Genomic DNA, 17,207 nt, shown 5'->3' with positions numbered 1-17,207 from the left:
CATGACTATGCCTTTTGTTGCTGCACCCTGCCAGGAATACCATGAAGTCGCTCAGATCTCTCGTCTTTGGTTAGCCAGCGTTAATAGGACAACCATTACTGTGAATAGCTATTGATTGCTCATACTATATAGCCAATCACCAAGAACAAACAAAACTCATAGCTGGGACAAAGGTAAAACAAGCATGGTTCACTATAGCATAAGGATCAAAACTGTAAAGCAAGACTGAAAAGAATACAATATTTAAAAAATATCCATCATTTTAATTATGATTCCAGATAACAATAGTAAACATGAAGGTAAGTAGCTTTGTGCTATATCTTATCAGAGAAATCTGCTTCTTATTCCTCCAAGATTGATCTTTTTCTTTTACTCTTCAGGGGTGAGGTGTAAAGGGTAACGTTTCTTCTTGTGGAGAGCGACATATCGGCTCTGACATGCCATTTAAGGAGGCTTACTTGCTGTACAATGCTCCCCTGGGAAATTTAATATACAAATTGCATCTTTAGAGAGGAAGAGGACTTGAACTCTATAGCCCCACCTGTTGGAAGCAGCAATCCTACAAGCTACTATCGACCCTTTAACGAGCCTTGTAATATGACTTAGGATAAAAGCCAAATCAGAATCTCAATTTGCAAACACGGTGTTTCGGGGTATTGCCCCTCATCAGTGCAAAGTATGAGAACTGATTTGGCTAGGTGAGAGGATCTGGACTGAGGTCTAAGGAGTAACATTTCTCCTTCTGGAGAGTTACATACCGGCTCTGGCATGCCATTATAAGTAAGCTTATTCCTCATCTAGGAAATTCTATGTGCAAATTGCCTCTCCTGAAAGGAAGAAGAATTGAACTCTATAGCGCCACCTATTGGAAGCAGCAATCCTACAAGTCACTATCGAACCTTTAACGAGCCTTGTAATATGACTTAGGATAAAAGCCAAATCAGAATCTCAATTTGCAGACACGGTGTTTCAGGGTATTGCCCCTTGTCAGTGCAGAGTATGAGAACTGATTTGGCTAGGTAGGATTGCTGCTTCCGACAGGTGGCGCTATAGGGTTCAAGTCCTCTTCCTCCCTGAAGAGGCAATTTGCATATTACTCTACAGGGGTAAAATCTGTAATCAATGAAGACAGATTTTCCCATTACAGGGATAGGAGATGGCAGTTGGTGCTTTTAAAATTCTGTGGAAAGGACAGGAGGGAGGAGATATGATACATTCTGTGGCAAGTTCTTCAGAAATAACAGTTACAGTTCTCCATAGAACTTTATAAGCAAGAATTGTTTCTCAGTAGTGGGAAGACAGATTTTACCCATGAACTGACCATTTTGAGAAAAAAGATCAGTCCAGGAAAAGAAAGAATCGGATTTCTCTGATAATATATATTACAAATTTTCTTATTTTCATGTGTACTATTGATTTATGTAAAAATCAATAAATAAAACAATGGCTATTCTACCCCTTCACAACCTCTGACGTACCTATACATGTTCGGATTTAGGTTCCCAACCTTTGACGTATAGGTACGTCATGGCGATCGGCTTACGTGATAGTCGAGCCCTGGCTGTCGCAGCCAGGAGCGGTGCCTGCACCACCCCTGGCTATTTAACCCCCCAAATATTGATCACAACATTTAGGAGGCTAGGGGAGGGAGGGGGCTCCCTCACCCATCCAATCGGTGCCGATCACTGTCATGGTGGCAACTCTAGGCAGCCATGGCGATCTCCGGGTCCGCCAGCTACGGAAGCCTGCTTGTGCATTGCAATGCATTATACCAGCGATCAGAGTAATAAAAGTTAAAGTTCCATAGAGGGACTGAGTAAAAAAGTAAAAAAATAGTTAAAAAAAATATATATCACAAAATAAATTGGAAAAAAAGGAAAAATATTATACCAATAAATAGGTTCATTTATGTAAAAATAAACCAATAAAGTATACATATTTGGTATCGCCACATCTGGAACGATCCGACCTATAAAAATGTCACCCCTTCAGTGAACGCCATAAAAAAGAAGTGGCAAAAAAACATTTTTTTTGTCATTCTTCCAAACAAAAAGTGGAATAAAACAAGATTAAACAGTCCAATAGAAATAAAAATGGTATCACTGAAAACGTCATTCTGTCAGCAAAAAACAAGCAGCTATACAGCTAAGTCAGAGGAGAAATAAAAAGCTATAGCTCACAAAATTAATTTTTTCTATAAAATAGTTTTTATTGTGTAAAAGCGCCAAAATATCAAAAAATTATATAAATGTGGTTTCACTGTAATTGTACTGACCCGAAGAATAAAGCTGTCTTATCACTTTTACCACACAGTGAACGGCATGAAAAAAAAAAATTCCTGAATTGTTGGATTAGTTCATTCTGCCTCTCAAAAATTGAAATAGAAAGCAATCAAAAAATGTTACTTGGCCAAAAATGATATCAATAAAAACGTCAACTTGTCCCGCCAAAAATCAGCCCTGACATGACTGTCAGCAGAAATATAGAAAAATAAGAGCTTTCAAAATATGCAATGCAAAAAATTGTTTTTGCTAAAAAAAAACGTATTTTAGTGTGTGACAGCAGCCAAACATAAAAAGCCGATATAAATCTTGTATTTCTGTAATCGCACCGACCCGAAGAATAAAGTCGTCTAATCACTTATATCGCACAAGGAACGGAGTAAAAAATAAATAAAACTAATTCTTGACCTACTATTGATTTGTTCATTCTGCTTCCGAAAGATTGTAGTAAGGCTCGGCTCACATTTATCCTTCACTCTACGCTGAGCGCTTACACCGGTTTCCCTGTAAATCTCTGAAATACGTGATACAGACAGAACGCTGGCGGAAGATTCCCTATAATCATGCAGATGGAGGCACTGTGGACGCTGTCTGGCCTTTGATCCGGCGGTGTCCGTCTTTTTAAGCGTGCATAAAAGTGCAGTTGGCCACAGCTTTGTACACCTATGAAAAGATACCTCTGAACAGAGGCCAGTCAGAGTCCAGAGTAATTCTGCTGCCTCATTATAGTGGTTGGATCTATCAGGGATTTAATCTCAATCATGTCATTCGGAGATGTAGATGGAAACCCCAAAGTAAGTGCTCAGCGTAGAAGGCAGGATAAATGTGATCCAAAATGTTAAGTGAAATGTTCCCAATAAAAGTTTCAACTCAATCCACAAAAAAAGTATCTACTCAGGTCTGTCATCTGTCAATGGAAACTGGAAAAGCGCTATGGCTCCTCGCCCCCCAAAAGAAATCCAGTGAATTCTGCGCTCCCAAATCCAAATGCGCCCTTCTGAGCCCCAGTGTGCCTAAACCACATTTAACATCAACATTTGGCATTTTTGTAGTGATGAGAGCCTGCTCAATTTACGGGGTCCATGTCTCCAGAAGCACGAGATGAGCACAATGGACATCATTTCCAAAATGGGATCACTTGAGGGGGGATTTTACTCTTCTGGTACTCAGGGGCTCTGTATATGGAGTCCACAACTATTCTATGATAATTTGTTCCCTTTCCCTTCCGAATCTCGCCGTGTGGCTAAGCAGTACTGTGCAGCCATATATGGGGTATTGCCATGTTCAGCTAAATTGTGTGACACATTTTGGTGCCATTTTTACATATTTCCCCGTGTGACAATGTAAAATTTGGGACTAAAACTAAACTTTTGAGGTAAAAAAGTAATTATTTCTTCTTTACTGCCCAATAGTATACAATTCTGTGACACACCTGCGCTGTCAATATGATCATTGCACCCTTAGATGAATTCATTGAGAGGTGTAGTTTGTAAAATGGGGTCACTTGTGGGGGTTGTGCTGTTCTGGTACCTCAGGGGCTCTTCCAGTAAGTCATGGCACCCACAAACCATACCAGCAAAATCTGCACTAAAATATGGTGCTCCGTCCCTTCTGATCTTTTCACTGTGCCTGAAAAGTATTTCCCGACATGTAAGGTACTGTGGCTCATTCAGGAGTACTTGTACAAAAAACTGTCCATTTTTCCTATTAGCCCATATAAAATTAAAAAGTTGAGGCTAAAACAATATTTTAGTGGTAAAAATGTAATTATTCTTTCTTCACCGACCAATGGTATGAAATTCTGTGAGGCACATGTGTCAATATGCTCACTGCACCCCTAGATGAATTCATTGAGAAGTGTAGTTTGTAAAATGAGGTCACTTATGGGAGTTTCTGCTATTCTGGCACCTCAGGGGCTCTGCCAATGTGACATGACACCATCAAACCATTGCAGGAAAATCTGAACTCCAACACGGCACTCCTTCTCTTCTGAGCTTTTCACTGTGCCTCAAAAGTAGTTTTTGACCACATATGGGATATAGGCGTACTGAGGAGAAATTGCACAGCAAATTGTATGGTCTATTTTCTCTCTTATCCCTTTTGAAAATTAAAAACTTGGGACCAAAGCAACATTTTAGCGGAAAAATTGGTAATTTTCCATTTACTCATCCCTATTTTATACAATTCTGTGAATCGCCTGAGGGTTAAAAATGCTCATTACTGCCATAGATGTATTCCTCAAGAAATGTAGTTTCCAAAATGAGGTCACTTGTGGGGGTTTCTGCTATTTTCGCAAGTCAGGGGCTTTTCAAATGTGACATGGCATTCACAATCTATTCCAGCCAAAATTGCGCTACAGAATTCAATTGGTGCTCCTTACCTTACAAGCCCTGCTGTGTATTCAAACAGTAGTTTTCCACCACATATTATGTATTGGCATACTCAGGAGGAATCGCACAACAAATTGTACTGACCATTTTCTCCTGTTATCCTTGCAAAAATGAAAAAATGTGTGGCTGAAGCAACATTTTTGGGAGAAAAAAAATGTATTTTATAATTTTCACAGCCCAACGTTATAAAATTATGTAAAGCAACTGTGGGTTCAGGGTGCTCACAACACCTATACATAAGTTCATTAAGGGTTGTAGTTTCCAAAATGGGGTCACATGTGGGAGGATTCCACTGTTTAGGCATATAAGGGGCTTTGCAACTGCGACATGGCATCCTCTATTCAAGACAATTTTGGCTCCAAAAGTCAAATGGTGCTCTTTTGCTTCCGAGCCCTGCTGTGTGACCAAGCAGTAGTTTTCCACCACATATGGGGTATCGGTGTACTCAGAAAAAACTGCACAACAAATTGTATGGTCCATTTTTTTCCTGTACACTTGTAAAAATGAAAAATTTTGGGATACAGCAACATTTTTGTGGGGAAAATGTGACTTTTTTTTATTTTCACGGCTCAAAATTATAATATCTGTGAAGCACCTGCGGGTTCAAGTTGCTCACCACACCTCTAGATAAATTAATTGAGGGGTGTAGCTTCCAAAATTGGGACACTTATCGGGGAGGTTCAACTGTTTAGGCACATCAGGGGCTCTGCAAACGTGACATGGCCAATTTGTGCTTCAAAAGTTGAATGGTGCTCCTTTCCTTCCGAGCCCTGCCGTGCACCCAAACAGTAGTTTTCCACAACATATGAGGTATTGGTGTACTCAGGAGAAAATGGGCCATAAAATTTGTTTTACAGTTTCTCCCATTCCCCTTTTGAAAATGCTAAATTTACGGCCAAAGCAATATTTTTGTAAGAAAAAATAAAGTTCTCATTTTTTCCACATTGCTTTAATTCCGGTGAATGTGGTTTTGAGCACTTTGAGGGGTGTAGTTTTTAGAATGGTGTCACGTTTGGTTATTTTCTGTCACATAGGCCACTCAAAGTCACTTCAAATGGGATGTGGTCCCTAAAAAAATAGTTTTTTGTTGGAAAAATTAGAAATTCCTGATAAACTTTTAACCCTTCTAAATTCCTAACTAAAAATATATATTTAAAAAATTATGCTGATGTGAAGTAGACATGTGGTTAATGTTATTTAGTAACTATTTTATGTGGCATAACTATCTGGTTTAAAGGTATAAAAATTCAAAGTTTGACCAAAATTTACCACTAACATGAAGTACATCATGTCATGAAAAAACGGTCTCAGAATCACTGGGATTCATTGAAGTGTTCCAATGTTGTTACCTCACAAAGTGACACCGGTCAGAACTGAAAAAATTCTCCTGTCAGGAAGGTGAAACCAGGCTGGGGAGGTGAAGGGTTTAAATTCAGAAAAGTTAATTTTCTGAAAGGCTATCTAGTTGTATTATGGCTCTCTCACAGTAGCATATAACATGGCTGAGTGCTATCTGATGTTTTATTGGATTGCACTCAGTCTAATGTTATACTATGGGGGAGCGCAGATCTGCGATTTTTTTCTCATGCCGAAAAGGCATGAGAAAACAATCGCAGCATGCTGTGAGTGCATCTGATATTCATATCACATGCACCCAGGCAAGTCTATGGGTGCATGTGAAACATAGAACTGCACTCAGATGTCATTTGAGTGCAGTCCGATTACCACGGACACCGATAACATGGAAAAGATGGAGAAAATAAGTTCTCCATTTTCTCCAGACCTGCGCTGCGATTCTCTCATGCGACAAAATCGGATCACACTAAGGTGACACTCGGATCAAACTCTGAGAAATTTTGATCCGAGTCTCATTAGCATAATCAGCACAATTCTCTCACATGAGAGAACATACCCTCGTGTGACCCCGGCCTCAGGACTGAATTGGCTGGTTATGACCTTCCTCCAGCTCTTAAAGCTCTTATGGCTTCCAGAGTTTACTGTTTATTCCAGTGAAGATCTTAAGAAAAGACATGTACCTGTAAATATTGGTGAATATGGTGAGATCACCTTAAAGCAGGGGTGGGAAACCTTTTTTCTGCTGAGGGCCTTTTGGATCTTTATACCATCCTTCGGGGGCGGTACAAATTGCACGCTAACTCCTCCCACAAGGTATATCCTAACGCTGGCACTGGTGTTAGGACATAATCTTTCACTGCACGCGCCTCAGCGTTCAGTAGTGAATACTGCGTTCATGTGCTCACAGAGCAAGAAGAAATTAAAGGGCTGCCGGCCCAAGCACTGTGGTTCCCGGAAATCTGCCCGGAGGCCAGAGAAAAGGTTAATGGGTTGTAAATGGCCAACAGGCCTGAGGTTCCCTACCTCGGCTTTAAAGGGAAGCCATCATCAGAAAATGACTTATTGTTTAAATCAAGTTTTTGTATTAAATGTATTTGTTAAGCATTTTTAGCAATATGTGGTTTTTCTATTTCACTATCTGTATGAAAAGTACAAAATAGAAATCTTGCAATTTTAACAATGGTCAACGTTGATTTTTTAGACTCCAATTTTCTTTTGTTTTAGGGAACATCACATGTACATTGCACAATTGAAGAATCTCGACCCTATCTTTTACATTGAAGTGACTAATCAGAGGGTGCAAAGATCATTATGAAAGGAGCGGGAGCAGGGTCAGATGTGACATTTCCTATTTTCATTAATGGATCCTGTGTTATCAGCTGTGTATAGAGGGGTTACTTTGTAATCCTGCCTCTGATAATAAGGAGCCAACTAAAAATGTTTCCTGAAAGAACAGGAAAGTCTAAAAGAGCCCTAGATGCCAGTGTGAAAATTGCTAGATTACCAAGTTGTTGTTTTTTTGTTCTTTTAATAAAGCTTGTGATATGAAAAGAAAAAAAACATTTCCAAAAAGGTTTTAAAAATAATGTACCGCAAAAACCTGATTTTACAAATAAGAAAACAACCTATCATAGCTTCCCTTAACCCTATACCGACATCTGGCATACATGTACAGGGTGAGCTCGCCCCATACCTGGCAGGTAATGGCTGTGTGTTACAGCCAGAACCTGCCTCCAACAATCGCGGGTGGTGTGAAGCGATTGTTAACCTGTTAAATACCGCTGTTAAACTCTGGCAGCGGCATTAACAACACGTTGGTAGGGGGCGTGTAATTCAGTGCGACCATCGCCGCACTCATGACATGATCGCGGGTTGTTGATGGGTTGTATGACAGCAGAGGGTCTGTTGAAGGCCTCCATGGTTGTCATTATGGAGCTCCCTTGATACCATGCCTGTGGCCGGGCCTCAAAGGAGACCGTGATTTTCACTATATGCAGCAATTCTATGGTATTACTGTATATAGCACAAGCAATCAGACGATCGCAGGTTAAAGTCCCCTAAGGGGACTAACAAGAACAGTGAAAAGTTAAAAAAAAGTTTTAAAAAATCTGAAAAAAAAAATGTAAATCACCTTTTTCCCCCATTAAAAATAAATATAATAAAGAAAATGAAAAAAAACAAATACACATATGTGGTTTTGCCGCATTCAGAAAAGTCCGATCTATCAAAATATAAAAATAATTAACCTGATCAGTAAGCATTGTAAATGGAAAAGATACAAGAACGTCAAAATTATGTTTTTTTGGTAATGCCACAAGAAAATTCTGTAAGAAGCAATCAAAATATCATACCTATTCCAATATGGTATCAATAAAAATGTTGTGTCACCCAGCAAAAAATAAGCTGTCACACAGCTCCCTCGACCGAAGAATGAAAACGTTATGGGTCTCGTAAAATGGCAACACAACCCCAAAATAAAAAAACTTCACGTTTAGTACCGCCGTAATCATACCAATTAGCATAATCATACTACAAGGTGATTTTTACCACAAATGTATGCCGTTAAAGATAATTCCCATAAATCAATGTCATAACTGCGGATTTTTCACAATTTCACCACACTTGGAATTTTTTCCCATTTTCCAGTACATTATGTGGTAAAATGAATGATGTCATTCAAAAGTGCAACCCATCCTGCAAAAAATAAGCCTTCATAGGTCTATGTGGACAGAAAAATAAAAAAGTTATGACTCTGGGAAGAAGGGGTGGAAAGAACAAAAACACAAAAACGGAAATTGAGCGCATCGGGAAAGGGTTAAAGTCTAATTCCTACTTTACCCAATGACAAACTTTTAGTGCCAGTTCTCTTAGATTATGATTCTATGTTAGATTTTTCTCTTTTCTAGACTTTGTTGACACAACGTATTTACTGACCTCTCCTTGGCTGAAAAACTTTAGTTCCCCTTGTTGCCACTAACAAAACCCATATGCCTACGTTTGGTCAACAGATCTTTTTCCGCACCCATTAATTAAAATAGGATACTTGCATTTTTTCAAAAATACACAGAGTAAAAAACTCACCAAGAACGAATCATGGGAATGTAACCTTACATGTTCTGAGATCCAGCCTAAACATCATTACTTTAACTACACTATACTTCTCGTTCCTGATCATAATCCTTCTAGAAGTACGGTGTACTACTTATTCCTACCTAAAATCAATACTGGCCTATATTAAAAAAAAAATCTCAAAGGATTTTATTGGAAAGTCCTCCTCTAGTTGCAGCTGGTCTCTTTTCCGGGAAGAAAAATAATGTGTCTCTTGGTTCTTGCATCAACTATCATGATTTGAACAAAATTATAATTCCTTTGATGGCATTAAAGGGGCTCATTTTTTTAAATAAAACTTTATCTTTTTGGAGTATACAACTTAATCTAAACCAAGGATGGCAGTGAATGAAAGACTGCATTCAACACCCAGGATGTCCACTAGGAAGATCTAGTGAGGACCTTGGGCCATTGCAATGCCTTGGCAGTCTTTTTAACATTTTTAAATGTCACACAGCTGATTGTTGGGCTACATTCCCACAATGAATTTTTGGTAAGTTGAACGTAGCCTTACGGGTGCCAAGAATTGGACTTTCCCCCCGATCTAATATTGATGATTATAAATATATTGTAAATCAGGAAAATCTCTTTAATCACCTAATCTAGTTTCAGTCATCTTGCAACCTTTATATTTGTGACTTTCTCGTTCACTGGTAAACAGGGAGCATCTTTGTTTGTAGGGGCTGTAAAGAGTTCTGTGGTTATCACCACTGCAATATCATTATTACTAGTAGTTGAAAACAAAAAATTATAAATGTATTGAAATAAGTGAAGGGATTATAAGTGAAGCATTATGATCTGCCGGAACAACCATAAGATTTATTTTACCTTGTGAACTCCAGTTTCTAAAAATTCAAAGCCCCAAGGGTATGGGTAGTCATCTGCATTGGTCCAATCTATGGTAAGCACCTGCCTGATACTTTTTCGTTTCTAGTGGTCTTGTGCCTTCCTTACAGAACTTCAAATAGTTAATTTGTACTTCACAGCTAATATTTTAGAATATACTTTTGGATCCATGAATAGCATATGCAGTGGCTAGACAGTGCAAAATATCTTTGCATATCTTCTCATGTACACTATTTATATGAAGTATATATCATACCAAATATAACTGGTACACATAGACACACGAGTACAAATTGGAAAAATTAAGGTACTTACTTGTTGGACGTACGTAAACTTTCAGCCTGAGGCAAGGTTTATCCACCAAGTTTGGAGGGGTGGAGGCTGGAAGATAAAAAAGTATACACATTCACTGACATAAAACATTCGATTTTACACATGACATGATAAATATGATTATAAGGGCTCTAGTAATCTTTCTATATGTCCCACAAGTCAATTAACAGGACACCAAGGGACTGACGTACTAAAATGGGCTAATGTAGGCAGTTGGACATTATTATTATTATTTATTATTTTATAAAATGTTTTTCTAAATTTGGCTCACCTTTATACTATCTAGTCTAAATTTATACCCTCAATAAATTGGCTTAATTTGTGCATGTTGTGCATAAGAAGTCACGCCCCTATCCCATAAAGTCAGGCCTCCTTGTAAGATGAACCACAGAAGGTGTTTAAAACATGTAAATCTGCTACAAGGCATATAATAGTCTGTTGTCGCAAAATGCTGTAGAATTCTGGGGCATTTCGAATAGTTTAACAATGTTTTTTCCTCATCCCAGCTTTGTACTCTTTGGAGATCCTTTAGACACACCTTATTACCTATATAATTATGTTCAATGGTTTGAACAAAATCAAATGAGGCACACTTAAATTAAATTAGCCAGAATTTTGGCAAAATAACTTACATTCCATTTTTGTCTTTTAGACACTTTTTGTGCTTCATTTGACAAGTGGTCATAACATACGAGACAGGAGCATGACTTAAAAAGTGGCTCGGATTGCCAACATTGAGACAAAACCTTTCCTCTCTGGTTATCAGTCACATTATTATTACAGACTTTCTATTGCTAAAAGTTGGAAATTCACAAAAAATCATCCTCCACATATAAAACTATCTTTTCGGTTTTCTTTGCACAAAAAATTTAACAAATTTATCAATCCAGGCAATCTGGATCAAATTCAATAATCTCATACTTGCCATCATGGCTTTTATTTATGGAAAAATGGAAAATGCTCCTTAATGATAATGTAATGATCATTTAGTATCAACACCTTCAGTTTATTGTTGGTCTTCTTCACAGCTATGAGAGCTGCCACTGTGCAATTGTTTGGTTTTGAAGCAGGGGTGACCTACCTTAGTCATAGTCATATGTCATATATATACATACACATATATACAGTACAGACCAAAAGTTTGGACACACCTTCTCATTTAAAGATTTTTCTGTATTTTCATGACTATAAAAATTGTACATTCACACTGAAGGCATCAAAACTATGAATTAACACATGTGGAATTATATACTTAACAAAAAAGTGTGAAACAACTGAAAATATGTCTTATATTCTAGGTTCTTCAAAGTAGCCACCTTTTGCTTTGATGACTGCTTTGCACACTCTTGATGAGCTTCAAGAGGTAGTCACCGGAAGTGGTCTTCCAACAATCTTGAAGGAGTTCCCAGAGATGCTTAGCACTTGTTGGCCCTTTTGCCTTCACTCCGCGGTCCAGCTCACCCCAAACCAACTCAATAGGGTTCAGGTCTGGTGACTGTGGAGGCCAGGTCATCTGGCGTAGCACCCCATCACTCTCCTTCTTGGTCAAATAGCCCTTACACAGCCTGGAGGTGTGTTTGGGGTCATTGTCCTGTTGAAAAATAAATGATGGTCCAACTAAACGCAAACCGGATGGAATAGCATGCCACTGCAAGATGCTGTGGTAGCCATGCTGGTTCAGTATGCCTTCAATTTTGAATAAATCCCCAACAGTGTCACCAGCAAAGCACCCCCACACCATCACACCTCCTCCTCCATGCTTCACGGTGGGAACCAGGCATGTAGAGTCCATCCGTTCACCTTTTCTACGTCGCACAAAGACACGGTGGTTGGAACCAAAGATCTCAAATTTGGACTCATCAGACCAAAGCACAGATTTCCACTGGTCTAATGTCCATTCCTTGTGTTCTTTAGCCCAAACAAGTCTCTTCTGCTTGTTGCCTGTCCTTAGCAGTGGTTTCGTAGCAGCTATTTTACCATGAAGGCCTGCTGCACAAAGTCTCCTCTTAACAGTTGTTGTAGAGATGTGTCTGCTGCTTGAACTCTGTGTGGCATTGACCTGGTCTCTAATCTGAGCTGCTGTTAACCTGCGATTTCTGAGGCTGGTGACTCGGATAAACTTATCCTCAGAAGCAGAGGTGACTCTTGGTCTTCCTTTCCTGGGGCGGTCCTCATGTGAGCCAGTTTCTTTGTAGCGCTTGATGGTTTTTGCAACAGCACTTGGGGATGCTTTCAAAGTTTTCCCAATTTTTCGCACTGACTGACCTTCATTTCTTAAAGTAATGATGGCCACTCGTTTTTCTTTACTTAGCTGCTTTTTTCTTGCCATAATACAAATTCTAACAGTCTATTCAGTAGTACTATCAGCTGTGTATCCACCAGACTTCTGCACAACACAACTGATGGTCCCAACCCCATTTATAAGGCAAGAAATCCCACTTATTAAACCTGACAGGGCACACCTGTGAAGTGAAAACCATTTCCGGTGACTACCTCTTGAAGCTCATCAAGAGAATGCCAAGAGTGTGCAAAGCAGTCATCAAAGCAAAAGGTGGCTACTTTGAAGAACCTAGAATATAAGACATATTTTCAGTTGTTTCACACTTTTTTGTTAAGTATATAATTCCACATGTGTTAATTCATAGTTTTGATGCCTTCAGTGTGAATGTACAATTTTTATAGTCATGAAAATACAGAAAAATCTTTAAATGAGAAGGTGTGTCCAAACTTTTGGTCTGTACTGTATATATATATATATATATATATATATATATATATATATATACACTACTCAAAAAAATAAAGGGAACACTTAAACAACAGAATACAACTCCAAGTAAATCAAACTGTCCACTTAGGAAGCAACACTGATTGACAATCAATTTCACATGATGTTGTGCAGATGGAATAGATAATAGATGGAAATTATTGGCAATTATCAAGACACCCTCAATAAAGGAGTGGTTCTGCAGGTGGGGACCACAGACCACATCTCAGTACCAATGCTTTCTGGCTGATGTTTTGGTCACCCTTGAATGTTGGTTGTGCTTTCACACTCGTGGTAGCATGAGACGGACTCTACAACCCAAAGAAGTTGCTCAGGCAGTGCAGCTCATCCAGGATGGCACATCAATGCGAGTAGTGGCAAGAAGGTTTGCCGTGTCTGTTAGCATAGTGTCCAGAGGCTGGAGGCGCTACCAGGAGACAGGCCAGTACACCAGGAGACGTGGAGGGGGCCGTAGGAGGGCAACAACCCAGCAGCAGGACAGCTACCTCCACCTTTGTGCAACTAGGAACAGGAGGAGCACTGCCAGAGCCCTGCAAAATGACCTCCAGCAGGCCACAAATGTGCATGTGTCTGCACAAACGGTTAGAAACCAACTCCATGAGGGTGGTATGAGGGCTCGACGTCCACAGATGAGGGTTGTGCTCACAGCCCAACACCGTGCAGGACACTTGCCATTTGCCACAGAACACCAGGATTGGCAAAGTCACCACTGGTGCCCTGTGCTCTTCACAGATGAAAGCAAGTTCACACTGAGAACATGTGACAGACGTGACAGAGTCTGGAGACGCCGTGGAGAGTGATGTGCTGCCTGCAACATCCTTCAGCATGACCGGTTTGGCAGTGGGTCAGTAATGGTGTGGGGTGGCATTTCTTTGGAGGGCCGCACAGCCCTCCATGTGCTCGCCAGAGGTAGCCTGACTGCCTTTAGGTACCGAGATAAGATCCTCAGACCCCTTGTGAGACCATATGCTGGTGCGATTGGCCCTGGGTTCCTTGTAATGCAGGACAATGCCAGACCTCATGTGGCTGGAGTGTGTCAGCAGTTCCAGCAAGACGAAGGCATTGAAGCTATGGACTGGCCCGCCCGCTCCCCAGACCTGAATCCGACTGAGCATATCTGGGACATCATGTCTCGCTCCATCCACCAACATCACAGACCACACTGTCCAGGAGTTGGCGGATGCTTTAGTCCAAGTCTGGGAGGAGATCCCACAGGAGACCATCCGCAACGTCATCAGGAACATGCCCAGGCATTGTAGGGAGGTGATACAGGCACGTGGAGGCCACACACAATACTGAGCCTCATTTTGACTTGTTTTAAGGACATTACATCAAAGTTGGATCAGCCTGTAGTGTGTTTTTCCACTTTAATTTTGGGGGTGACTCCAAATCCAGGCCTCCATTGGTTAATAAATTTGATTTCCATTGATGATTTTGTGTGATTTTGTTGTCAGCACATTCAACTTTGTACAGAACAAAGTATTCTATGAGAATATTTCATTCATTCAGATCTAGGATGTGTTATTTGAGTGTTCCCTTTATTTTTTTGAGCAGTGTATATATATATATATATATGTACACACATACACACACATACATATATATACTGTATACACACACACATATATTTTATATACACACACACGCGCGCACCATGACAGAACATTAAGACCACACTGGCTGTTCACAGTAGCCTGAAGCAACGTGCTATCTGGCATTGTTATATTGACAGTGTCATTACTATCATCTCCGGAGTTGTCTCCCATTGTGCACATCGGGAACGTCATTGGTTGGCAATTGAAAAGGGAGCTGCCAGCGATGGATCTTGATGATTTGCATGCACAAGTGCATTCAGCGTGGCATAGCATTCCTCAGACGATCATTAAAGGGAATCTGTCAGCAGGTTTTTGCTATGTGATCTGAAGACAGCAGGAGATAGAGAGTCGAACACAGAGTTTAGGGATGTGTCACTTGTCACAGTGCGTGCTGCTTACTAACTGTGAAGGATTTATCACTAGTGATGAGGCATTAAATAAATACAGAAAATTAAATAAATTCTGTAAAAACCAAATCAAGGCAGCAAAGATTGAGGCAGAGAGAATCATTGTCAGAGAAAGTAAAAATAATCCCAAAATATTCTTTAGCTACATAAATAGTAAAAAACTAAAAATGATAGTGTTGGCCCCCTTAAAAATAGTCTGGGTGAAATGGAGGATGAGGATGAGGAAAAAGCCAATATGCTAAATGATTTTTTTTCAACAGTATTTACACAAGAAAATCGCATGACAGAAAACATGATCAATGATAACAAAAATTCTCCATTAAATGTCACTTGCTTAACCCAGCAGGAAGTACGGCGGCGTCTAAAAATCACTAAAGTTGACAAATCCCCGGGCCCGGATGGGATACACCCGCGAGTACTACAGGAATTAAGTAATGTCATAGATAGACCATTATTTTTAATCTTTAAAGATTCCATAATAACAGGGTCTGTACCACAGGACTGGCGTATAGCAAATGTGGTGCCAATATTCAAAAAGGGGACAAAAACTGAACTTGGGAATTATAGGCCGGTAAGCTTAACCTCTACTGTGGGTAAAATCCTGGAGGGTTTCCTAAGAGATGCTATACTAGAGTATCTGAAGAAGAATAACCTCATGACCCAATATCAACATGGGTTTACGAGGGACCGTTCCTGTCAGACTAATCTGATCAGTTTTTATGAAAAGGTAAGTTCCGGACTGGACCAAGGAAATTCAGTGGATGTTGTGTATATGGACTTTTCAAAAGCTTTTGATACGGTTCCACACAAAAGGTTGATACATAAAATGAGACCAATGGGGATAGGGGAAAATATATGTATGTGGGTTAAGAATTGGCTCAGTAATAGGAAACAAAGGGTGGTTATTAATGGAAAACACTCAGACTGGGTCTCAGTTAACAGTGGGGTACCACAGGGGTCAGTATTGGGCCTGCTTCTTTTTAACATATTTATTAATGACCTTGTAGGGGGCATACAGAGTAGTATTTCAATATTTGCAGATGACACTAAACTCTGCAGGGTAATCAATATAGAGGAGGACAATTTTATATTACAGGAGGATCTATGTAAACTAGAAGCTTGGGCTGATAAATGGCAAATGAGCTTTAATGGGGATAAATGTAAGGTAATGCACTTGGGCAGAGGAAATAAAATGTATAATTATATGCTTAATTGTAAAACACTGGGCAAAACTGTAACTGAAAAAGACCTGGGTGTATTGGTGGACGACAAGCTCACGTTTAGTGGCCAGTGTCAGGCAGCTGCTGAAAAGGCAAATAAAATAATGGGATGCATTAAAAGAGGCATAGATGCTCATGAGGGGAACATAATTTTACCTCTATATAAGTCACTAGTGCGACCACACTTAGAATACTGTGTACAGTTCTGGTCTCCGGTGTATAAGAAAGACATAGCTGAACTAGAGCGGATGCAGAGAAGAGCTACCAAGGTTATTAGAGGACTGGGGGGTCTGCAATACCAAGACAGGTTATTACATTTGGGGTTATTTACTTTGGAAAAACGAAGGCTTAGGGGTAATCTTATTACTATGTACAAGTATATGAGGGGACAGTACAAAGACCTTTCTACTGATCTTTTTACTCTGAGGCCTGAGACGGGGATAAGGGGGCATCTTCTACGCCTGGAGGAAAGAAGGTTTAATCATAATCACAGACGCGGATTCTTTACTGTAAGAGCAGTGAGACTATGGAACTCTCTGCCGCATGATGTTGTAATGAGTGATTCACTATTAAAATTTAAGAAGGGCCTGGATGCCTTTCTTGAAAAGTATAATATTACAGGTTATATATACTAGATTCCTTGATAGGGTGCTGATCCAGGGAACTAGTCTGACTGTCGTATGGAGTCGGGAAGGATTTTTTTTCCCCAATGTGGAGCTTAGTGTTGCCACACAGGTTTTTTTTTATCTTCCTCTGGATCAACATGTTAGGCTATGGGTTGAACTAGATGGACTTAGTCTTTCTTCAACCTTAAAAAACTATGTTACTAAGAGATTAACATTGCCAACTCTGCCCCCTCCTGTGATAAGCAGCTCACTGTTT

General features: G+C 39.8%; 1 protein-coding gene across 1 annotated transcript in view; it reads right to left on the bottom strand.

The window, feature by feature from the left end:
- Positions 1–17,207, bottom strand: part of EFNA2 (ephrin A2) — a 320,028-nt gene that overhangs the window by 7,423 nt on the left and 295,398 nt on the right. The window contains exon 3 of the mRNA XM_073686174.1: positions 10,298–10,363. Coding sequence (XP_073542275.1) covers positions 10,298–10,363 — 66 coding nt within the window. The remainder of the gene's footprint in view (positions 1–10,297; positions 10,364–17,207) is intronic.

The sequence above is a fragment of the Phyllobates terribilis genome, unplaced genomic scaffold, assembly GCF_046119375.1.
Source record: "Phyllobates terribilis strain yellow unplaced genomic scaffold, ASM4611937v1 Scaffold_1__5_contigs__length_1240528914, whole genome shotgun sequence".
Lineage (NCBI taxonomy): Eukaryota > Metazoa > Chordata > Amphibia > Anura > Dendrobatidae > Phyllobates > Phyllobates terribilis.
This window is presented reverse-complemented; position numbering and strand designations above follow the sequence as displayed.